The sequence below is a fragment of the Protobothrops mucrosquamatus genome, unplaced genomic scaffold (assembly GCF_001527695.2).
Source record: "Protobothrops mucrosquamatus isolate PMUCROS unplaced genomic scaffold, P.Mucros_1.0 scaffold126, whole genome shotgun sequence".
Taxonomy (NCBI): domain Eukaryota; kingdom Metazoa; phylum Chordata; class Lepidosauria; order Squamata; family Viperidae; genus Protobothrops; species Protobothrops mucrosquamatus.
The window spans coordinates 350,629-375,295 of record NW_015386493.1 but is presented as its reverse complement, the minus strand read 5'-3'; the positions used below and the strand labels follow the sequence as shown (position 1 = coordinate 375,295).

General features: G+C 37.4%; 1 protein-coding gene across 1 annotated transcript in view; it reads right to left on the bottom strand.

The window, feature by feature from the left end:
* Positions 1 to 24,667, bottom strand: part of RETREG1 (reticulophagy regulator 1) — a 42,245-nt gene that overhangs the window by 4,029 nt on the left and 13,549 nt on the right. Inside the window, exons 4-8 of the mRNA XM_015813000.1 lie at positions 5,842 to 5,968; positions 3,493 to 3,577; positions 2,381 to 2,518; positions 1,948 to 2,012; positions 1,367 to 1,493 (exon numbers count right to left, since the gene is read on the bottom strand). Coding sequence (XP_015668486.1) covers positions 1,367 to 1,493; positions 1,948 to 2,012; positions 2,381 to 2,518; positions 3,493 to 3,577; positions 5,842 to 5,968 — 542 coding nt within the window. The remainder of the gene's footprint in view (positions 1 to 1,366; positions 1,494 to 1,947; positions 2,013 to 2,380; positions 2,519 to 3,492; positions 3,578 to 5,841; positions 5,969 to 24,667) is intronic.

Below are 24,667 nucleotides of genomic sequence, written 5' to 3'. Positions count from 1 at the left end.
GCTACCCCACCGCCCCTACCCCGGGTCCTCGGCTGATGGAATACCTGGAAACCCGGCGGGCAAATATCAACGAGGGGCACTCCCCCTTCCATGCCCAGCCAGGTCTCGGTGATACCTGCCAGGTCCGCACCCCCCTCTTGAATAAGGTCTTGGATGAGGGGGGCCTTATTTACCACGGACCTGGCGTTGCATAACATCATTCTTATAGTCTTTGTGATGCCAAGCGTTTAGCTAATGACCGTGTTACCGGTCTATTCAGCTCCCTCCCCCCTGTAGTTAATTGCTGTGCTGTTTCCGTTGCACTCGTTGACGGCTGTTTAAATTTAGGCATCCTGCTCCTCCTCACGCCCCGCCTCTGTGGAGTGTGTATTCTGCCGTGAGCAGTCATCTCGCTGCTTTTCTGGTGTTTGCATATGCGATGCTGCTAGCTGAAACGGTGTGGCTAGCTGATGAGAGCAAAATGAGCTCGAAATAGCTATTCTAGTCTCCCACTTAATTCTTTGTCAGCAAAAAGAAATGTGAATTTGTAATGTATTGCAGTAGCGACTTGAGCCTGCTTAACGCCCCTAGTTGGGGGGCTGCAAGGCAAAAGTGATTATAAAAAAAGTAGAACTGCAGTATAGCAGTCAAAATGCCAAGGTGCAATCAATCAGACTGGTCTGTCTGAAAAACTTCCTGTATATACTCCCTTGACTCGGCTGACAAACAGAGGAGGAGAGCCGGTGGCCTGGTGGTTAATACAACTGCCTAGCATGTAGGCTGCCTAACTCTTTGTCAGCAAAAAGAAATCTGAATATATATATATATACTGTATATCCAAATTTCTTTTTCTGACAAAGAGTTAAAGAATTAAATTGGGAGACTAAGATGTTTCGCAGTTGCGACTTAAGCCTGCTTAATGCCCCTAGTTGGGGGGCTGCAAGGCAAAAGATATTGTAAAAAAAGTAAAACTGCAGTATAGCAGTTAAAATGTCAAGGTGTAATCAATCAGACCAGTCTGTCTGAAAAACTTCCTGTGTATGTATGCACGTACGTACATACGTATGAATGAAACTAATGGCCACTAGAAACTAATGGCCACTAACTGTAAAATGAAATTTATTTATATTTAACTTTTCAGATTTGCCAGTCTTTACGCCAGTCTACATTCTAATAGGTTTATGTGTGTATATTTCTATTATTGTTTAACCTAAATGGGTTTGCATGAAAACCTTTTTCAAATTTAAAAGTTAACATGTAGATTTCAAGGAAAGTTAAGCATGTATCTGAGAATCATGGTAGGGTTCTTTTTACTTTAGATAGCTAAAAGTAATCTGCAATTGACAACTTGGTAAAATCTGAAAGAATTCAAAATAGCAGAGCGTACCATCGGATGTGTCTGTCTGTGGAGTGTTTCCCTCAGATAAATTAAAAGTTCCATTGTCAGTCCAAGATATCTCTGAGATATCAGTGTCTGATACGGACAGCTCCTTGGCTGCAGTTGCTGAGCTAACCTGTAGATTGAAAAAAATCAAACTATCAAACATACTGCAGACTAAATATTGCTTCAGTACACATTATTTTAAAAACCATAAGCATGATGCTGTCATTAGAGAGAGAACAGTTGCTTTTTTATTTAGGCGATGGAGATATACCAACAAATATTTAAATGTTGATATATTTAGGTCTACTTTTTTTCTAAAGACAACCTTCTTAGATCAAGAGATTTAGACAAAAATGTAACTCCTTTTTTTTATTCTGCAATACTGTACATATTTATGTGGAAAAAATCGCACCGAGTGCACGGTACAGTAGTCAAAGGTTAGCTTATTCTAGAATTCCACCTCATTTTTATAAAGGGATGGAGCAGAAATTTGTTCTGTGAAAGCAAATAAAAGTTCATGTGCTCCACTGTCATCAAAAAAACTTTTTTTTTTAAAAAAAAAAATGATGTAAGAACCAACCAACCTTAGGGCATAAAGCTGATAAGTCTAGTTCACTGTCATCCTCACTTGGTTTTGTTTTGATCATTTCTGGGGGGAAAAGAGTATATCAGTTAACAATTTTTGCTTATTATGCCAATCAAGTATTTCTATTTTTATTTATTTGCTATACTGATAAAAAGGTATACATTATAATTCAGTTTTGCCCTTCAGCCCCAATTTGCATTTAAAATCAGCAGATCAGGTGTATGAGCTTTACATCTGTCTACTTATGTATATGGCATTCCACATGGAAAGATCATGAATTGTTATAGGAAATAAAATATAATTAGGCTTTGAAGCTTTATTTTTATCTTTCATAAAGATGCTAAGAATATTTTTGTAATTGCATATTTCAGTGGATAAGATGCCATCTTTTTCAATATTCATCAAGGAAGCTGAAATTGCCAGTTGCTCACCTGCTCTCTCTTTTAACTTTTGGTTGATAAAGTCTTGTATTCCAAAGTTCAGTTTCAGCAGATATGACTTAATGTGGCTATATACCTTTTGTCCAAATTCATTGCACTTGAAGAATGAACATAAAAAGGCACATAATACTGTCAAAGAAAGAATAAATTATTGTACAGAATGTTATACTTTTGAGCCACACTGCTTTGAAACACATAAAATAACTATGTATCAGTTTAAGTTACATAAAAACAATTTGCAGATTTTCAGGGGAAAACGTGGTTACATTCATACTTAACAGCTAGTGTTAAAGGCCAGATGACTATAAATTCTAAATGACCTTTGGCAAGCTTTGGTTATTAGTCTTAATCTGCAAAACTGGAATAATAACATGGAAATAAATACATTGACATAATTGTTGCACAAATGACTGGTATGTTTATTATGTGCAGTCATCTGAATACTAACAATGGAATTGTATGCATTTCTGATTGTAATTAAGACTACTGTTTAGAAGAACACGCACTCATTAGAAGTGCATCAACATAATTTGTAAGGAAATAAAATTTAATAAAAGTACTTTAATTTGTCAGTAACCTTTTAATTAATTGTTTTATTTGTTTTATAAAGGACTTTCAAATTATTACACTGAAACATACTAGCAATAGCAATAGCACTTAGAGTTATATACCACTTCACAGTGCTTTAAAGCCTTCTCTAAGCAGTTTACAGAGTCAGCAAATTGCCCCCAACAATCTGGGTCCTCATTTTATCCACCTCGGAAGGATGGAAGGTCGAATCAACCTTGAGCTAGTGAGAATTGAACTACTGGCAGTTGGCAGAATTAGCTTGCAATACTGCATTCTAACCACTGCATCACCAAGGCTGTATTATACAAATATTATACATTTGTATAATATTATACAAATACCTTCAGCAATTATTGTATTTCTCAGGACTTCAGTCACAATACAATGAGGAAAATGCCATTTTTTTTCTTCTTAGCACACATCTTATTGCAATTATGAATACTGTGTGACTATGGTTAGATATTGCATTGGGCATCTATGACGCCACCAAAGAAATCCCAGAGCCGATTCTTTATGTGTTTGAAAGAACTTACATAGAAGATAGGAGAGTACAATTCCAGGAACGTAACTTCCCAACACTGTGAAGAATGTGCATATGCTGCAGACCAGAAGGCAAAACTGTTTTTTAAAAAGACAAGCATGAATTAAATCAGTCGGTAACATTCAGTACCTATAACATAATACATTTGTTAATGTGTCCTGAGACTGGACCTGTAGAATGTTCCATCAGAATTTCTTCTTCCCTAAAACAGTTGGAAACTGTTCCAACTTCCTAAAATGTTTCTAGTTGGAAATGTTTTAGGGAGAACAGACAGGGAACAGAATCTGTATCATATATTGTAGATGGGAAAAGCATAGGGAAGAACAAAGGAATGTTGTTTTGTCCTTTTTCTTTCTTCCTCAAAAGTAAGAATAGGAATAACCAAAGGTGTCTTCTGCTACTGGTTCACTCTGCTTAGTGGCTCTAGTTTAGGGGATCAGTCACGGAGAGAATCCTAGCACTGTGGCATGAGAGTTTACAATAATAGTTCTTAAATTGGCTATGAAGATAACTGTGAATTGGCTATGAAGATAACTGACCACTAGCACTTTGATTTTTCAGATACTCTTTAGTATTATGAGATATATACAGTATGTGTGTACAATTCTCAATTAGGTTAGTTGGGTGGGGGTGAGGAAATATAGAAATTATGTGACTCCTTACTATTTTTAGCCTTAGCTTGGCGTACCCTCTTTGGGCACAAACACTATTTTGGAAATGTCCATATACAGATAGCCCATTATAGAGACATTATCTATTTATTTTGTAGAAGGGAGCCCCAACAGACAAAAAAACCCCACAAAAAAATAATAGGACGTCTGATTTCATATAAAGATGCACTATTTCTAGATCTTGCAGGAAAACAATTTGCGAAGTCTGATTGTGATTAAGCTTAGAACATCTCATCACTTCAAGCAGTACTGTATGATACAAAGGTGCAGAAGAAAATATTATATGCAGAATTGGGGTATGAACGTTAAGCACAACTGAGGATCATAGCAATAGCACTTAGACTTATATACCACTTCACAGTGCTTTACAGCCCTCTCTAAGAAGTGTACAGAGTCAGTATATTGCCGCCAACAATCTGGGCCCTCATTTTACCAACTTTGGAAGGATGGAACCTTGAGCTGGTGAGATTCGAACTGCTGACAATTGGCACTCAGCAGAACTGGATTAGTGCATTCTAATAACTGCACCACCATGGCTCTTGTTGACTTTCTAGCACCCTCTGTAACACTTCAGTTGATATTAAAGTTTTTTTGGGGCTGCATATACACAATCTATTACTATTTCATAGAAATGCCTTGGAATATTTGTCTGTGTTTAATCATTCAATTGGACAACTTTTTTTACTGTTAATGCTACTATAAAACATTTCATAATTTCTTATATTGCATGCCTATAATACTACGTTCTATTGAACTTAATATGACTTACTTATACAGAGCTATGTGAAAAGATAAATCTTTTCCACCACTGAAATAATAGAAAATACTTGTAGCTCAGGTTTTAGATTTTGGTAGTGGTTTGCTCTCCAAGCTTGTTTCAATATAGTTTCTAAATGTTTCATTATCAAACTAAGTAACATCATCAAAATAATTTTCTTGTCCTATTCTCCTTAGCTTATAAATATCTTGTGTGCCAGTGTGGTCATGCAATTGGTTGTTTGTTTGGAGCTAAATTTAAATTCTGAGCAGCTAATACTACTACTATTACTACTACTACTACTAATAGTAAAGTTGGAAGGGATGTTGGAGGTCATCTAGTCCAACCCCCTGCTCAGGCAGGAAACCCTATATCATCTCGGACATTGGTTGATTGGTTCTCTTATTGATTGGCAGTTCGAATAGTCTGGTTTTTTACATATTCATATGCTGAATCTAAATCAATATGCTTGTTAATTGGTCCTTTGGTAGAATACCAGGACTCAATAAATTCACATGTGTGGCGGGTGGTGGCATGTCCAATGATTTTTGTTCCTTACCAATCGAATAGGTGTAGTTTATTATCAATGTGGTTTGAGATCAGGGATTTTTGGTCATGCTGTTTTCCACCATTCCTTGCTGGTGATTTCATGGATGTATCTAGGTAAGGTTTGGATTTTGTTTTTTTAGCAACAGAACAAAAGTCCTTTGCCGTTGCCATCTTCCAGGATGTTTTTAACTTCATAATCTAGTTTACGGATCTGGCATTCCCTAATACTAATTCAATTTATTTACTAATCCAGCATACACATAGGTTGGAATGTTAAGTTTTTTTACATAAGAATATTGCCAAAAGTAAAAAAAAAAAAAAAGTCAGTGAAATGAAATGGAAGATATTGCAAGCCTAATTTTACCTTGCCAGGGTTCTGTTCTTTAAAATGAGACATTTCTTGGAGGAACAAAAAGAAACTCATCATTGCTTCTTCTATACACTGGTTCAGTCTAAGACGATTTTCAGATTCAGACTCACTGACTTGGTAGCTGAAAAAGACAAATAAATAAATGAACAAAGAAACATGAATTCATGGGTTTTCTAATGAAAACATTCTCTACACTTGCAGAAATGTATAGACTCTTATTTCTTAAAATTCATTAATTCTCCTTACTACATCTTATATAATATATGCCATTGTGAAAGACTGGAATGAGATCGCCAGATTTTATTTGGCACATGACTTTTTTTTTAGCTTCAGAGATAAAATATTTCCTGAAATTTATGAAAAATGTTATTATAAGAATATATTCTACAGAGAACAATATAACTGCTACCTAATTGTGGACGTCCCAGGAAAAATCTTACAATTCAGGAGACTATTGGAGCTGTGGAAGGAGGGTTTCACATCTATTAAAAAAAAATACCCCTGCAATTTAGAATCATAGAAAATGATGAAGCCTATAATGGTGTCACTGGAACAGGTGAGGCTGGAATTTGTTACCCAAATTTCTTCCATTTTAAAATTTTATTTCATATTTAAAAAACAAGAACATTCTACCACTATCATTTGGTGGTTTGCCACTGAATTTCGGTGTATGACTTCAGAAATCTGGGATTAAATGTAGTCCAGATCTATACCCACCTTTCTCTTCCTGAAAAATAAATCAAAAGCTCTTAGTAACAATCTTTGCTCTTTTGTTGAATGACCTACCTTAAATTTATTTTGCCTGTCTACCCTTTAATTAATCGTCTACTTACCATCATTTGACTAGTGATTTTCTCTAACTTTAATATCTAAATCCTTCAAATTAACCCATCTACTTTGCTTTCTAAAGGTATGTTCCTTGCTATTCTTCTTTCTGTTCCTGCTCCTTCAAAAGCTACTCTCAGAGCTTTTGTAAGCTTAGGGCAGGATTGGCCCTACACATATTCTCCCCTCTTAGCACTAAAAAGGTAAACACCTTATAAACTCAGGTTTATAGTTTCTATTTCTACAGTATGTGCACCAGGAAGAGATACAATTTAGTATTAATAAGAGATAGCACAAACAAATTAAATTATCATAGTTAAGGATAATACTAAACTTTATACTGCTGCTAATATATTAAGATATCAAAGTATCTCTTCCACAGCGATATAGTTGCATTATAGTTTCTTTTCAGACAAAGAGTACTGATTAGAATTCACAAGGCATTTGATAAAAGCAATGATTTTTTTCAACTATTTCTATCTGATCATAACCAAATGTGAAACCAAACACAGACTCTTGTGTCTTTAGTTTCTCTTCTTCACTTGGAATATTGTGTTACATGTGCAAACATGATCATCTGTTTTAAAATGTAACATTAAAATGACCCATTTTGTACCTTTCCTCGAATAGAATAAAGCATCTGATATTTTTTTTTAAATGACAGATGAAACAGAGTGGATGGCAGAATTGTATCAGTTCATACCAATATCACTTTGTTGGTGGCTTTACATCCAAGGTAATATGCACAAAACTCATTACTTAAGTTTGGACTTATGAGAACTATGAGTTCCAAGATACACAGGTATTCTGTACAGTACTAAACATAGGACCACTTATTAACCCCAAATACATCAGACGCGATGTGGAAGATAGGCACCCAAAAGGCCACAGCATACACTAAAGATTCTAGCCATAATAGTAATTTAAAAATTAGAACTTACTGAATGAGGAAACAGAACATGAATATCAAAATAATGCAATAAAACACAGAATACTGGCAAGGAAAAGAATTATATGGTCAATTTCTAACAAATGGTTTTAGGGAAACTGGACAAAGATAAAACCTGACAATGGAACATTAAACAAAGAAACTGAAGGCTTGGTTTTGGCTGCTCAAGAGCTATTTAAACTAATGCAATCAAGATAAGAGAATAATCATCAAATGATTACAAGTGCAGATTATGCAAAGAAGCAGAAGAAAAGTAGTTCATAAGCTTGTGCAAGAAGTTAGAAAATCTGTGCATTGACAAAATTTCCAACTGTCAATTATAAAAGGCCACAGTGCTTGGATCCACACATATGCTATATTGATACATTATGACATCCCAGGTTCTTGAGAAGAATTTGATGGTTATGAAGACCAACGCTAGCTAATCAACTAGTGGCTGTGACTTTATATTGTTGTTAATAGATAATAACAATACTGATGATGCTACTTGGTTGGCTAATAAAACCTTTGCAAGCAAACAGCAAGAACACCACAACAATAGTAACAAGAAAACAATAATAACAACTGCCTCTTCCATTATGTATTAAAAATAGAGAGTCCTGCTGCCTATGTCAATGCCAATTATATCCAATTTTCCCTTTTTGTGGACAGACCTTTGGCAATTTAGTGACATTTCCTTGCATGTCTATTCTAAGCTAATCCTGTCCAACTTGAGAGACTACACTTGTTCATACCAATAGAAATATTTAGCAGAGGGAGCCAAACAAGAATGTTTTCCTCTAAGCTTCTGGCTTTGTTCTGTGGTGAAAGAGCTGCTTAACTCAGGGCTGAAGTGCCTCATGCCCAAACGGTCTCCTAGCAGTTAAGACAAGCAGATGCTGCAGCCCATCACAGTTCCAAATGCTGACCAGGAGATTCGGTTCCATCAGGTTCTCTGAAAATGACTAATGCTCTCATGCTGCCAGTGTGTAACCTGACATCTGCTCCAGGCAAAATAAACCACTGGGTTTTTCTTAGAAAGGTCAATAACATCTCATGTTACTGGAAAGAAAGAAAGAAAGAAAGAAAGAAAGAAAGAAAGAAAGAAAGAAAGAAAGAAAGAAAGAAAGAAAGAAAGAAAGAAAGAAGAGAAGAGAAGGAGGAAGGGAGTCTTCCTGAGGTTTCCCATAATTTTGTAGTTACATGAATTCGTCACAGTACTCATAAATGATGCCCTTGCTTTACTCCACATTAAAGTGAATTAATGGCATGATGTGGCAAATAAGGGATTATAAAAACATAAACAAATGTTAGTAGTTAGCTTCCGGTTATATCAACAACTCTAGGTAATTGTCTCAGGACTGAGAGATGAACAATCAACTTTTAATCTAGTGACACAGTCTTATTTGCTTCCTTTCTCATATTCTTTACCTCAGTAGACTTTACTTCTCTGGAAATCCATTCTTTCCTGTGAATTAATGGATATTTTAAAATCTTAGCTGAACACAGAAAAACAAGTAAAGAAATAAGAGCTGAAGGGAGAAAATAGTTATTACCACTTGTACTGGTTCTCATGGGAACAAAGAGGATAATCTATCATGCCTAGGCCTCATATTCATAAAAAGCAGGGCTTCTTTTGTCATAGAACGCCCAGAACGGAGTTCCGGCACCTTTTTTGGATGGAACCTTGTAGGGTAGGCAAAGCGGGTTGTATGACATGTGTGAGTTCTGGCACTTTTAGCACTGATAAAAAGTACAAGAAAAGCAACAAAAAGAGACAGTCCCAGGACCATGGACTTGGTTATACCTCAGGAAAACATTAATTGAGTGTGGGAAACTCCTGAAACTTCTATTTGTCCTGATGAAACCTCTCATTCATACACCCTAAAGCTCCCTTCAAAATATTTCAATAGAAAGACAAATCCTTTATTGCTGTCCCTGCCCATTAAATTATACAGCTGTTGAATCTGTGGCAAATTTCCCTGAAAATTATATATCTTTGTTTCAGAGACAAGACTGTTTCAATCCTTGTACTATTACTAATAAACCAATGGCACAGCACATGAGCATTTAAATAATTTTCAATAGTTTGATTCTGTGAAAATGTGTGATGTACTGTAAATCATTTCTGATATTACTGCAAACGGCTATTGCATGTCCTGAACCTTTGTAAAATAGTAGCAGCCACTGTAATTCATAATATTAAACATTTTGGTCCCTGCACTTCTGCCAGTCATGAGATAGGAAAGCACAGGCAAGGGATATATTATTCATGTGGATATCCAATCAAGCAGAAATGGCTAACTGCTGACCAACAAATTTTAAATAATGACTTCCCTGTTCCATTTGTTCACCCATTAAGCACTCATTTTCATGCCAGCAAACCAGCATTTAGTGTTCACTAAATACTAAAGCAGTATAATAACACCAAATATTTTATTTTTCTCTTGATTTGAATACATGATTAATCCCATTAATACTTCCTGACGCTTACTGAAAGACTGTTTTAACACAAACTACAAATGATGCTGTTAAAGGATAGTGGAAGCAATCGTCTTTTGAACTCTAAATTATCTAGACTTGCCTTGTCCCTGAGTTATGTTCAAGTAACAGAGCATCATCATTTCTTATATTAAAAATATATATATACAAAGCAGTAAAACGCTGCATATTCATGGGATTAAAATTAAGTATATTTTAACACAGATTTTTTTTAAATTATGGTTATTTGGCATTAGCGTGCAAAAGAATACTTTAAAACACAAATTGGATATTGTGAAATATATCCAACTGTATATAAATTTTAGCTAAGCTACAGAAGTCTCACTAAAATCATACAGGGGTAAGCTTGTTATTGTGATGCCTATCCTCTGCAACATCGTTCCCCTTGGTATTCATATGGCCCTTAACACTTGGCTCTATCCTTAGCCTTAGGTTAGAGAGAATGATGGACATCTTCTACTTCTGTTCTTTTAAACAAATTGTTTCCCCCCTCCCCCATTTAGTAGGTGAGGTTTGCATTTTATAGTATACCTACTTACTGTCCACAGTCATAACAGATTAGGATAGTCCAGGGGTGTCAAACTCGCAATGTCACATGACGTGTCGTGACGTATCACAACTTTTTTTCCATTGCCCACAATGGGGTGGGCGTGGTTTCGCCATGACGCATCCGGCCCATAGGCCGGCTGTTTGACACCCCTGGGATAGCCTATAAACTTCATAAATAACACACACATAGCAACTCACCTCTAGACTATTTTCAGTGTACTTATATTCTCATTATTTAATCTATAATATTGGTCAGACGTTTTGTTAGAAGTGCATGAAATTGTTACCACAGAAAGGGTTTGTTATTGTTGACTCATTACCTTGGCAGGACTTCTCCCAAGGATCTCAATGAATGACAAAATCTATTAACAGCAAAGGAGATTTGACAGGTTCACATGATCCCAAGCTGTTTAGTGATTTGGATGTCATAAACAAAAACATGAATGTTGCTTGGTGGCTAATCAGCAACCAATGAAATTGCTTCAACAAATATGTAATGGCAAAACAATGTAAACAGGAAGTTACCAACTTATATCCATTTGTAATTTGATTGACCCTGTCAATAGGCCACAAAGGTCTCGGGCTTCCAATAACAGTGATGACTGTAAGAACACCGCCCCCCCCCCAATCTAACCCATTTGGAACAAATTTATTCCCTAAGTACTATATATAGGAACTACCCACCCACAAAATCTCCATCTTGTCATGATTTAGCATCACTTTGTTGGCTATCCACCCCATCGCTACATCCAGGCATTATTTCAGGATGGGCACAACCTCTCCCAATGCAGAAACTATGGAGAAGTAGACATGAATGGTATCAACATATAGGTGACACCCAGTTCGAAAATCCTTGACTGTCCCTGGCAGTTTCATATAGATACTAAACACCACTAGAACAAATTGTGCCTTGTAGTTTGCTATATCACAGCTACTAGGGTGTAGACACAGCCTATGAACCTGATATTGTTCCTGCAAGTAGGAGTGAAACTACTATAACAAAGTGGTCCAATACCCAATTCGCTATGATCTTTATTGGAAAAGAAAATAGAGTGTTTTTATTGAAGGAACAAATCATATTAACTACAACTATAGTGATAATTTAGCCACAAAAGCCAGGTAAGTCCAGAATTAGAGTTTAGGTCAGTGGTGGTGAACCTATGGCACGGGTGCCAAAGGTGGCACTCGGAGCCCTCTCTGTGGGCACATGTGCGTTGCCCCAGCTTCACCTCCCCCACGACCCCCTCCTCTCCAGCAGCCCCCCTGAAGGAGAGTTGCCCTTGAGCGTGGCCCATGCGGAGCAGCGCAGCCAAGGACATGGCAGCCAGACAGCATAGACAAGACTCTGCCCTCACGCCCCATCGTGCACAGTTGATGCTGCGGGGTGAGGGCAGAGGGCGTGACCGCCATAGCGCTGCTGGGCTGCCTGGGCGATCTGCAGCAGGCCCTGGAGGTGGTGAGTGGCCCTGCAGAGGAAGGGGGGGCAGAGTGGGGGCGGGGCCAGTTTTTGGGCACTCGGTCTCTAAAAGGTTCACCATGACTGGTTTAGGTTGTCTCAGAAGAACAAATGCTGAAGCTAAATTGGACTTAGAGTCAACTAAATGCACATACGAGTCAAGTTACAGCACAAAACTGCTTGCTCAAGTTCCAGGAAAGCAGTCTAAGGTTTGCAACATTGCCAATAAATATCCTATATCTTTTTGAGTCATATTCCTCCATGATGACAATCAAAACTTTACATAAGAAAACTCTGGTAGTGAATGGGCTATTATATTTCTTAAATGCAAAAGCAACTAAAAATTCATTTGATAATTATATATTTTAAGCTACTAGAATTGCTTGAAAAGAGATCAGATATATGGAAATTAGAACAGAACACTGACATATTACAGAACCTTTCAATCATTTTTCAATTTTTTTGCCTAGATTAAAATTCATGTTTCGTACAGAAAAATGTTTCTGCTGACAGAAGTGTGTGTGTGTGTGTAATATCCTATTGTGCATCTAATGAACTTTTAAACCACCTACATATGGGTACCTCTTGAATTGAACTTGATTTCTGGTGACTACTGTATATGGGCAAGTTTATATAATATAAAAGACATCTACTTTGTCATGCCCAGGAATTACTTTTTAAAAAATCACAGTGGTTCTCAACCTGTGGGTCGGGACCCCATTTGGGGTCGAACGACCATTTCATGGGGGTCGTCAAGCAAGGCTGTCCGCCATTTTTTTTGTCCGCCATTTTTTTGTCCACCGTTTTTTTCCCCTTTTCCGGCGGGTGCCTTACCTCCCTTGGGCTGGGCCAGCTGGTGGTCGACCTGCTCCATCTCTGCCGCTTGCCAGCTACGCCTCGGCCGGCGCAGGGGACGGAACCACGCATGCGCGGCGCTCCCAGGCAGGGAAAGTCCTTGACTTACGACTGGTTGGGTAGTCCTCGACTTACGACCGGTTTAGTCCTTGACTTACGACCGGTTTAGTCCTCGACTTACGACCGGTTTAGTCCTCGACTTACGACCGGTTGGGGTCACGGCATTAAAAAGGTTGAGAACCACTGCTCTAATCTATGGTCCTGCAATGTCCTGTAATGTTTCCCATTTGGTACTGCATATATAGCAGGTAACTGACCATGATCCTTAAAAATCTGAGGAAGGTTGGATCATCCCTGCTATATGCATCATGTACTGTATATAGATAGTTCTCAACTTACAACCACAATTGAGACCAGAATTTCTGTTGTTAAGCAAGACAGTTGATAAGTGAGTTTTGTCCCATTTTATGACCTTTCCTGCCACAGCTGTTAGTGAATCACTGAAGTTGTTAAGTTAGTAAAATGGTTGTTAATATGGCCTTCCCACTGACTTGGCTTCTCTGAAGGTCGCAAAAGGTCATCACATGACAGAGACACTGCATCTGTCATAAATGTATGCCAATTGCCAAGTGTCTGAATTTTGATCATGTGACCATGTGGATGGTACAAAAGTCGTAAGTGTGAAAAATGGTCGTAAGTTACTTTTTTCAATGCTGTTGTAACTTCAAACGGTCACTAAACAAATAAGTTGAGAACTACCTTACTGGCTTTTTCTCATATTTTCTCATGTATATAATCTTGAAAGTTCTTTGTAGATTCAGCCATTGTTTTCGGCGCTAGCAGAAGTTTCCAGGCTAGCAAGGAAAGCATAATAACCCTGAATATTTACTATGTCTTAATTCCCATAAATGATTTTTTTACACCCTTGCCTATGAAAAAACATATATGATATAGCCACTTGCGTATCATTAACATAATGTTCTAGCGGGACCTGACTGCACTTGAAATGTAAAACCGCTGGAGAAACTGAGGCAGATATCCTCAATAATATAAATAGTATATAAAAGTAGAGTCAGGAGGAAAAGGAGGCAAATGTAGGTGTCTTCATTGTACTCATTCTGCTCAATTTCATTGAACTGCTTTATATGAAAAATGAGTAAAAGGAGAAATGGGAATTTCAGGAAAAATAATATAGTCACCCTATGTTACTTATGTAAATAAGTGGTACCTTACACCATCAGCCTGTCCTAATAACCAACACACCTGGATATCCAATTCTTTTCTCATGATCAGGACATGATGAAGAATACATTAACAATATCTGATGCAGCAAGTATTGTTTTGTATTCTGTGTTCTTATTAGAAGGCATGGGAGCAAACTGGACTCATCTGAAATGCTAATAATTAAAGTACATGTGGTTCTTGCTTAACGACCACTCATTCAGCTTCCACCTGAACTTAAGACAGTGCTGAATGAATAGTACTTACAAGCAGTTCCTACACTTATGTTGACTGCAGCATCCCCCTGATCATGTGATCGCAATCTGAGTACTCATTGCCTGGCTCCCAATTATGCTGTGGCATCCTGCTGTGATGCAATCACCATTTGCGTCCTTTGCTGGCTTCCTACAAGCAAAGTTAGTGGGAAAGACAGCAGAGGATTGCAAATGGCAAGTGCACAGTGTCCTTGTTTAATGATATGGGGGAATTTGCTTAATGATGGCAACTGGAAGTGCTGGAATTCTGTCACTAAGCATCATGGTCACATGATATTGTGCTTTACAACTGTGTTGCTTAGCGACAGAAATTCCAATCCCAATTACAGTTGTTAAGTAAGGGCTATCTGTAATCATAAAAATGGCTATAATGACATCAAAATATGTGTATTTATAAAAATTAGTTCATAACCTAAACCGAATCAGGTATATTTTGCAATTAGATCTTATAACGCTAGGCTCAGTTAAGTTCAATTATTTAAGTACATTTTATAATACTATAATACAATACAATAATACTTAATAATACAATACAGTAATATAAGAGCAATAGAATGTTAAAGACATATGCCTGTTCGTAATAGCTGGAGTAATATTTTAATTTTTGCTAATAGAAAATCTGATTAGATGACTACATCAGCACCTATATATCCTTGCATATCAACAGTCTCTAAATCTCTCCAGCGTAGACAGTTAATAATTAATAATTCCAAATAGTGGCTAGTTGGCTAGTTAAAAATCAAGTTCTATTTCCAAATGGTGATTCTAATCCAAAGAAAAATGAGTTATTTTCTAATATCCTTCAACTCAAAGCCTTAAAAACCTGTTACAACCTGTTGTAACAGTTTAGTAGTAGTAATTTATGTGTCTATCAATAGTGAACCCAACTAGGATTATCTGTATATCTGACATTTTAAGTCTTCTATGACTGTAGCTTCAGAAGAGGATGAGGATGACTGTGATTTTTTTTTCTTTTTACATGTTAGAGCATGTAATGTCATCATCTTAGTCATTTCCTATTCAGCAAACTATGTATTTTTGTACTGGCACCGTCATATAACAGTGTTGGGTTAATTTCTACACAGATAATGAAATTTATCTATAGGGTCACGGTTAACATTCAGCTGATGCTGATTTATTAAAGAAAACAATTTTCAAAAGGTAAAATTACACTACCTCTCACTCTGGACAGGATCTTCACTTTCCGACATCCCTATATATATATATATTGTATCAGAAGTATTAATCCTAAAGCCCAAGCAAAGATTGCAGGATGAAGAAATCCAGTCTACAAGTCTCCTTTGCAAGCTCCTCTAAAGTCTCTCTGATAGGAGGTATATTTACATATTTACAAAGTGTCTGCTTGTCTTGAATGAAGTTCACCCAGGACTGTTTTGATTGGCTAATTCAGTGAATAAACAGGTCACTCCTAATTCCAAACGCTGACAGGCTGTAAGGCTGCAAGCAGCGTCCAGAAGCCCATACTTTTATGGTCACATGAGAAAGAACACTACCCAGTTATTAACTTCTACTTGTCTAACTATGAGTCAGACATGGCTTTCATATTGCTAACTCTATAAATAAAAGAAAAATGTCTATTAGTTGTATTTTTTTTTGCCGAGTAAACAATCCAGTCCAAACTAGTTATCTCTCTTAGTGCCATTGCTGAACTTATTAGATACTAATTCAATGCTAGGAAAAATGAATGGCCAATGCTACATTTTTTTCCAATTAAAAACTACTTCCTTGTTGCCTCAGCAACTTAATACATCATTCAGAGTTTTGTGAATTAAAAGCAAAGAAAGCGATTTCCTAACATGGTGGCTTTTTCTTTTCATGCGATGGTCTGTCTAAGATTTATCCACCATGGCAGATTGTCAACACAAAATCCCATCACTTAGTCTCAACAGTTAGGCAAGGAGTAGCCAAAACAAAAACAAAAACAGAAGCTGTAGTATATTATAATCTTTGTAAATAACTGGGCGCTTGGCAGATATAATTAGTAAATGAGATGAAGAAAGCTGCAACAGAATTGAGAAATGAACAAGCCTGGTGCAAAATCCCTCTAGTGGGGATTTTCTATGGGAAATCAAGGACATTTAACTTGGGTGCTAGGAATCTGGTTGTACAGGTCTGTAATGGAAGAAGTCATAAGCAGAAGAAACAGGTTCCACAGATGCCAAGGCAAATAAAGATCATGGAAGGAGATAAGGAGATTTTCAGTAGACAATATGGAGCCTGCAAGAAACCTTCTGGAAGGGAAGGGGAGGTTTTCCTGAAGGAATAGAGAACAACAAAACTTAGAATTTGAGAAACGGATCCATTTAGGGCACTATGGGAGTAGGATGCCACTGGGCACTGGCAGACTGGACACAAACAGGTCCATAAGGAGAAAAAGGAGAGAAATAAAAGTCAGCTTGGAAGCAAAGGCCAAGAAGAAGAGAAGGAAAAGGAAATAGTATGAATTAAGAAGCAGCTTAACAAGACAAAAGAAATAATAATCAGACTTTAAAACAAGGAGAAAAAAATCCAACATGGAGAAAGAGTAAAAGGGAGAAGGCTGATGGCTTTCCCCCCCCCAACTGCTCTGTGCCCTGCTGGCATAGCTTCCTTCATCTACAAGGGAGACAGCAGCTTAGAAGGGTGCCTGGGCTGGCATACTAGCCCAATGTGGAATGAAATGAGGCTGGTAGTTTTCACCTATTAGCTGCCCACAGTTTGTGTCCCTTGAGGGAATATCGTGGTCCAGAAGAAGAGGAGCACAATGGATTCAGACAATCCAGCAGTTTCAAGAGGGATCAAACAGCTAAGAGGTCAGTCAGACTTACATGGGCATCTATGGCAGATTGCACTATTACCAAGAAGGATGGAAAAACCAGATGGTTTGAATACGTACAACAAGTCTTAGGCTTAAAAACATCCCCGTTACAGGATGATCCATAGTTAAGAATGGAGCCTGCTGTAGCAAAATTTGAGTTAAATACACAATGGATTAAGTTCATTACAAGGTTATTATACAATAATACTGTTCTGGCTTGCATACACATTTGGCTTAAGGACAGACATAGGGAACAAAACTCATTCTTAAACTGAGAACTACCTGTACTGGGTATTTGAAATGTACTGTACCATGCCTTTGAGTTCAACATGCTATTATGTAAAGTGATTACTGTTATCTACATATGTGTTCAATATTGGCTGAGTATCTGTATGTTCATTAGTTTTTAATAGTGGCAGTAGAGATGTTTGTTCATAGTGAGAAATTTGTATTTTCTAATTGGATCCAATGAGAGAAGTCATGTGATAAAGTAGCTCCTGCTGATGCGAGAGCTGGCAACTGACATAGTGAATTCTATAGAAGCTGGAGGGATCCCACCCAGAGACTCCATAAGGTACCTGTCAACACTGCTAACATCGGATGTTTTGCATTGACAACAGATGGAAATGTAACCATCTTTTTCCCTTTCGCTTTTAGTGTTAGATGATGCTGGGGGGGGGGATGTGAATGAGAGTCCAGCTAGACATAAACACTAAACTTAGTGTGAGAATCAAGGTTATTGAGCCCAGAGCTGATAAGGAATTGGGGGGCTGGAGAGGAAGCCCATGCTTCAAGCTAATTGGGGAATGTGATTTATGACAATTGGAAGAGGGAATTGTGCTTTGATACTATGTGCCCAGGGGAGGGGAATTCAATTTTTGGCTCCCATTATGTAGTGCCAATGTTATGCTACTCAAATAAAAGATTCTTTAAGGTAAAACAATGCCTCAAAGTTCTTTTGAAGAGTTTTATCTGTTGGAACCCATGACAGTACCAGCTTTTTCAACTCAGGATTAGCTACTGTGTTAAACTGGGGTGATGCGTGAACTCTATTAATCTAGCTATGGATTCCTCTAGTTCAGCGGTTCTCAACCTATGGGTCGCGACCCCATTTGGGGTCGATCGACCATTTCACGTGGGTTGCCAAGCAAGGCTGTCCGCCATTTTTTCCCCCTTTTCCGGTGGGTGCCTTACCTCCCTTGGGCTGGGCCAGCTGGTGGTCGGCCTGCTCCGTCTCTGCCGCTTGCCAGCTACGCCTCGGCCGGCGCAGGGGGCGGAACCACGCATGCGCGGCACTCCCGGGCAGGGAAAGTCCTCGACTTACGACCGGTTGGGTAGTCCTCGACTTACGACCGGTTTAGTCCTCGAATTACGACCAGTTTAGTCCTCGACGTACGACCGGTTGGGGGTCGCGGCATTAAAAAGGTTGAGAACCACTGCTCTAGTTAGATTAAGATCAGTATGTCCCGCATTGCAGTACTGTATGCATACTGTATACTTTTAACACTTTTTTTTTTTTTACATCTAATGGTATATTCATCCATTTCACTTCTTTGGATACTTTTCATTTTCTAAATTTTCAGACTTAAATTTTAATTTGCTTGAGCCCTGGGCATCTACAGAAACCCGAAGACCAGATCACATCAGCTTGCCAAAGCATTGCTTCACCTATTTGTACTAAAACAAACAAAGATTAAGACTGTTTGTTTGTTTGTTTTAAAAAAGCACTATAGTTCTAGATTCAGCTCCTTGAAATAGGGTTTCAACATTTGACTTACTACACTTTCAAATATTCTGCATATTCTATAATACTGGACTGCTATGAAATTTTGTTTTCTGTATTGTATGTGTTTGTTAAGATTAAGAGACTATCAGAACTTTTGGTAGAAAAGAGTTCCAAGAAAGAAGATTAAAACATGAGTGAATCAACTTGAAGACTATGTGTGTCACTATACGTGTGTATTGTTAGGATACTAATAGCAAGCACAATTTTACTATCACCAGAAATCCACACTGCAAATGTCTCAGCTGATACATGTATTAGGTTGCTCTCTATAGGACTTCAGAGAATTTCAGAACTGGATACAGAGTACAACTTAGAAATAATTTTGTCTGTCTTCCAACAGAGAAATAAACAAAGCGATTCTGTAGCATTAAGCAATAGAATGCTTCGTTGTCCTCACATGGAAAGCTTGTCTTCTAAACATTTAGTAGAGATTTGAGCTGTTTCAAGAAAAACAGGTTTATTTCTTGTTGCTATAGGCTGAAATCTATTTTTGCTGATTGATGAGGATCAGCTTAATAATACAGGACAGCAGTCACTTATATTTTGAATGACAAGAAAATGAACAAGTATAATCAGTTCTACTGATGTGCTCTTTTTCTTCAGATAAAGAAGTGCCCATCCAAAAAGGTCAGTGGCATCCCAGAGTAAAAACGATCTGCATCTCTATTTCTGAATTAACCTGTGTCAGGAACTAGTATTACTATATAATCATACTTATTATTTATGCTGCTACAGAGGTTTGTTTCTTTATTTTCAGTTCATTCAGCTTCCCTATAAGAAACTCAGATTACAGGGGTAGGCAACCTTGGCTCTTTTATGACTCGTGGACTTCAACTGTTGAGTTGAAGTCCACAAGTCATAAAAGAGCCAAGGTTGCCTACCCCTGCAGTAGGAACTAAGAACAAATGCTCAGTACTATTAAATGGGAATAGACATACATTCTGTACACCAAGGAATAACATTGGTTTGTACGGTTTTAATATTATTATTTGTGAACTTCCCAGAGTCAGTTGGAATCGAATCGAATTAAATATACAATATGACAAATTATGACTGCATTCTTGGATTCAAATTCCAAAACAGCTTGGCAAAGTTTGCATGAAAAGCAAAGTTCATAGAAAAATATTTGGATTTTTTTTAAAAAAAAAAAAATGCTAGAAAGTCACTAATGGGAAAGTGGTGTTTCAGTGGCAGGTCTTTACTCTTTCTTTCTGCTAGATGATTTCATAGATGATTTCACATAACTAGGTATTCACATGCCAGGAAAGGAGAAATAACCAATTTATTATGTGTATTTATTCAGCGGATCCATACATTTTGACTGTACCTTGTTTAGTTCATTAAACTGAACTAACTTTGCCTTTTTTATTTATTAGATAAACTTTCCCACTCTGCATTTTTTTTCATGCATAAAGAATGGGCAAAGTTCTGAGTAAAATGTCTACATGCAACTTTAAAAGTAATACAGCTTGCTGTTGATAGGGGAATAAAGGACAGAGATAGGTCAACACAAAAGGATATCATAAGAGTCTGTTAAATATAACTGTTTCAGATGTCCAATTTAAACAAATATGCCAAATGGATAGCTGATCAGATAAAATATAGAACTTATTTAACAATTCGGGAAAATCAATTATTTTTAAAACTACTTTTTATTGAAACAAATAAATAAATAATACAAATGTCTCTATTTTATATTTTGCAAAATAAATTGTACGTAGTTCACGGGTCATGTGAACATATTTTAATAGCACTATATTTTCTATTTAGAAAAATGTATTATTAGAATCAATACATTATTATTGGAGATTTTATATTCTTTACATTCTATGTCCAACCCGCAGCCTATGGGCCACATGCAGCTCTGGACAGCCAGTAAAATGGCCCCATAAGTTCGTAAACTTTTAATAGTATTTTGTGATTTAATATTTTAAAACCACATCATATATTTTATGCAGCCCGACACAATTCCTTTTCATTCAATGAGGCCCAGGGCAAGCCAAAAGGTTGGACAATCATGCTCTATGCATTATTAACTTCAATAATCTCTTTACAACAATTTGATTTAACAGAAAAATATATTTTGCCAGGGCAAAGGATTGTGCCATCTTTCTTTTCAACCCGTTTTTTTTGGTTTTATCTCTCTTGAACTACACTAAGCTCCCAAACAAAATTGGTGCAATATTTTTTTCTTCCTGTTAATCAAGAATTAATGGAGGTAACTTGCCCCCGGATGGAGTACTCCATTTATATCAGAAGTTGACAATGCCTGCTTTAAAAATGCTGTATCAGACAAACAAGAAAATAAATCGTAATGATGATTTATTAATAGATGAATATTGTTAAATAGGTTGATGGGAACTGATTTCCTTGTCTGTAGTAATAATGACATATAATTGTATCTAATTTAGATAGAACTGTTATTACTCCTATGAGGAGATGCCTATAACAGCCTCAGCTTGTACATAAAATTGGAAGAAGTTCCAGCTTTTAACAATTTATCTTGTTTTACAATTTCTAAATTCAGGGAATCTCCGCTTTATTAAAATGACAACTAGTTGCCTAAGGATTAGAGAAATCTGGAATTTAGTACTGAACAGTAATGAGTAAAATCAACAATTACAAAATCAAAACAGATCCACAATTAGCTTTGCTGGTCATATTTATTGAAGACAGTAAGAAAATAAATAAAAAGAATTGGGAATTTATATAAGGATAATTTATTTAGCTAGCATGTTTATTTTTTTTTAAAAGGCTCCCCAAACAAAAACAAGCAAAAAAAATGAAGAAGGTAGGGAAATAATTCATTTGTTATATCATTGAACTAGACAACTGAATTAGATTTTACTCTCTTTAAAATAGTTTTCAGCAACCCAAAAATTCTTATGGCAAATAATTGTCTGCTTGTTAGTTGGTAGGAAGCGATTTAGATTAGAAATGTTTATAACATCTTAAAATTGATGAAGTTCGTTTGAATATTTCCATGAAATCTTATGGTTTGTTTTATTTAATTTTCTGGTGTTTTTTTTTTTAAAAGGGACATGGATGTGCAAAATCCTTAAAACATCTGTTTCATGCATGTCAAATGTGAAACAAAACCTGGCTGTTTCAACTGGCATCACTGCAAATATTTCAACTGCTCAGAGCACTGTGATTGGGCTGTTTGTGGGGTTGTGACTGGGTTCCTTTTTTCAAACTTTTTTTTCCCTTCCACCCCTATGAAGCAGATGGGAGAATCATGTTTGTCACTGCTATTGGTTTATGTGGAATGGGTGATGTGGAATTGGATTATTTAGAAGCAGCAGCAGTTAATGCATAGCTTGGCAAGAAAAAAGGGGAAAAAAAGAAATAGTTTGCTAATATCTGCACTCCTGCAAGCCAGCTTGGTAAGTTATTACTTTATTTCTTTTAAAAACTGCCGTGAGATAAATGGATTTTACTGCAATCTGGCAATCAGACAATGAAATGCTACAATTTGGTGGTATGTGTCTATGTACAGTACTCTTGTGATCTGTTGAGGCTGAGTTTTAGGATACACTTAAAAACACAAACTTTCTATATTAGCCAGGGCTGGTTTGCTGAGTTTGGTGTCTATCTCTGCATGCTCATGTCCAGCAGTGCCTCTTTTTCTTTTAGCTAGCAGCAGTCCAGAAAAACACAAACAAAAAGAAGCAAACACTTTTTTTGATCTTGCTAAGTAAAAAGAATATTAGGATTTATCTGGATAGTCCTTTTACTTAGACAGAGACTTTTTAAAAAATTAAAATTAAAAAAGCTTCATAACAATGGGGAAAATGCAATTAGCTACAGCTGTTTAGTTTTATTACTAAATAAAACTGATAAATTACTTTATCAGATTGGGCCTTTTTATTTTCAGACTGGGAGATGTAGCCAATAATGTTAAAAAACAATAGTTGTTTTGTGTCTTGTAATCTGTTAGCTGGATGCCTCAAATGGCACCATCAATACTTTTGTTCCCTCCATTGTGTAGAACAGGGGTGTTAAATTGCTGGCCCGCGGGCCAGATGCATCATGCTGAAACCGCACCCACCCCATTGCCGGCAATGGAAAAAAAGTTGTGATACATCGTGACACATCACGTGACGTTGCGAGTTTGACACCCCTGGTGTAGAGGGTTCTGGTATTTGTTTAAATTTGCATCTGGGTATTTTTTTTTTTTCAGCAAACAAGACAGAGTTGTGTCAGTATCATTTCCTGTGGGGAATCATGTTAATATATTTAACAATGTTTTAAAAATAATCCTTTAGACCAATTTTTGTTATTCAGGAAGTAAGTATTCATTATGGATTACCATCCCACCTTCTCTAGTGATCTAGAGCAGGGGTCGCCAACCTGTGGGCCGCGGCCTACTGACCAGCAGGTCACGGGACAGGCTGGCCAGTGTGCACACATGTGCGCGCACTCACGCCTACTTGCGCTAGCACCATTTTTGCTAGTGCTGCAAAAATGGGGCACCGCACGTCGAAAATGGGGTGGTGCTAGCGAGTGGCACATGGGCACTAGCACCATCCAGTTTGTGTTGTGCATTCTCACGGCTCCATTTATGTGTGCGCACATGCGCAAAATGCTTCCTCTTCCCTTTCCCTCCAGTCAGCCAACCAAGAAAGGTTGGAGACCTCTGATCTAGAGGTGAAAAATCAGGGACCAAAAGTTTACAGTGGTATTAGATATTACAATACTGACAATAGTAGTCTGTATTATTTTAGCTTTGTTTTATGTTTGGTCCTCCTTTTTTATTCTTACACAGTTCATTACTTATTTCATTCTATAGTGGCCTTTGACGGAAGTGAAAAGTGAAATTGGTCATGTAGTCAGCCAGATGCGTAGAATGGATTTGGCATTTTTATTCACCTATCGAATCCACTTAATTAGACCTGCTCTGTGAAACATTTTTAAAAAATTGAGATTTATGCTGGTGATTCCCAAGTGCTATATCAACAGCAGTATGAATGGATAGTATCATATGTGTAAAGAAAAGTTAGCTAAACCTATGAAATAATAACAAGATATAATAGAGGAACATGACATGAATAGTCATGTAATCAACTCAATTGCAAAAAGGATAATACATATAAGTACAGGTAAGTTATATGATAAACACTCCTTACTGTTTACGAAAAAGCCCCAAAATTACAAATGTTGCCACACCACGGCAGTTGTTCACTCTTACAAACGATCGCAGTGGCACTGCAACATTCACTCTGGCTATTCCCTCATTTCCCCCCTTGGGTTTCCTTTCTTGGCTGCCCCAGGCCTTCAGTGCGTTAACAAAGAATGGAAGCCTAAAGTAACATAAGATCATGCGAGATCAGTGGCATGAGGTCAGTGGTGTAAGATCTCACACTACTGATCTCGCCTGATCTCATGGCAGTTTAGTCCGCTGTTCTCTGCAACAGAGAATGGAATGGAAGCCAGGGGAGGCTTCTGCGGGTCTCCGGAGGCCCGATCCAGGTGTCAGAAGCCTTTTCTGAGCCGCTGCTGCCCGGAAAGGAGGCCGGGGATGCTTCTGCGGACCTCCAGAGGCCTGATCTGGGCATCAGAGGCCTTTTCTGGGCTGCTGGCACCCAGAAAGGAGGCCAGGGAT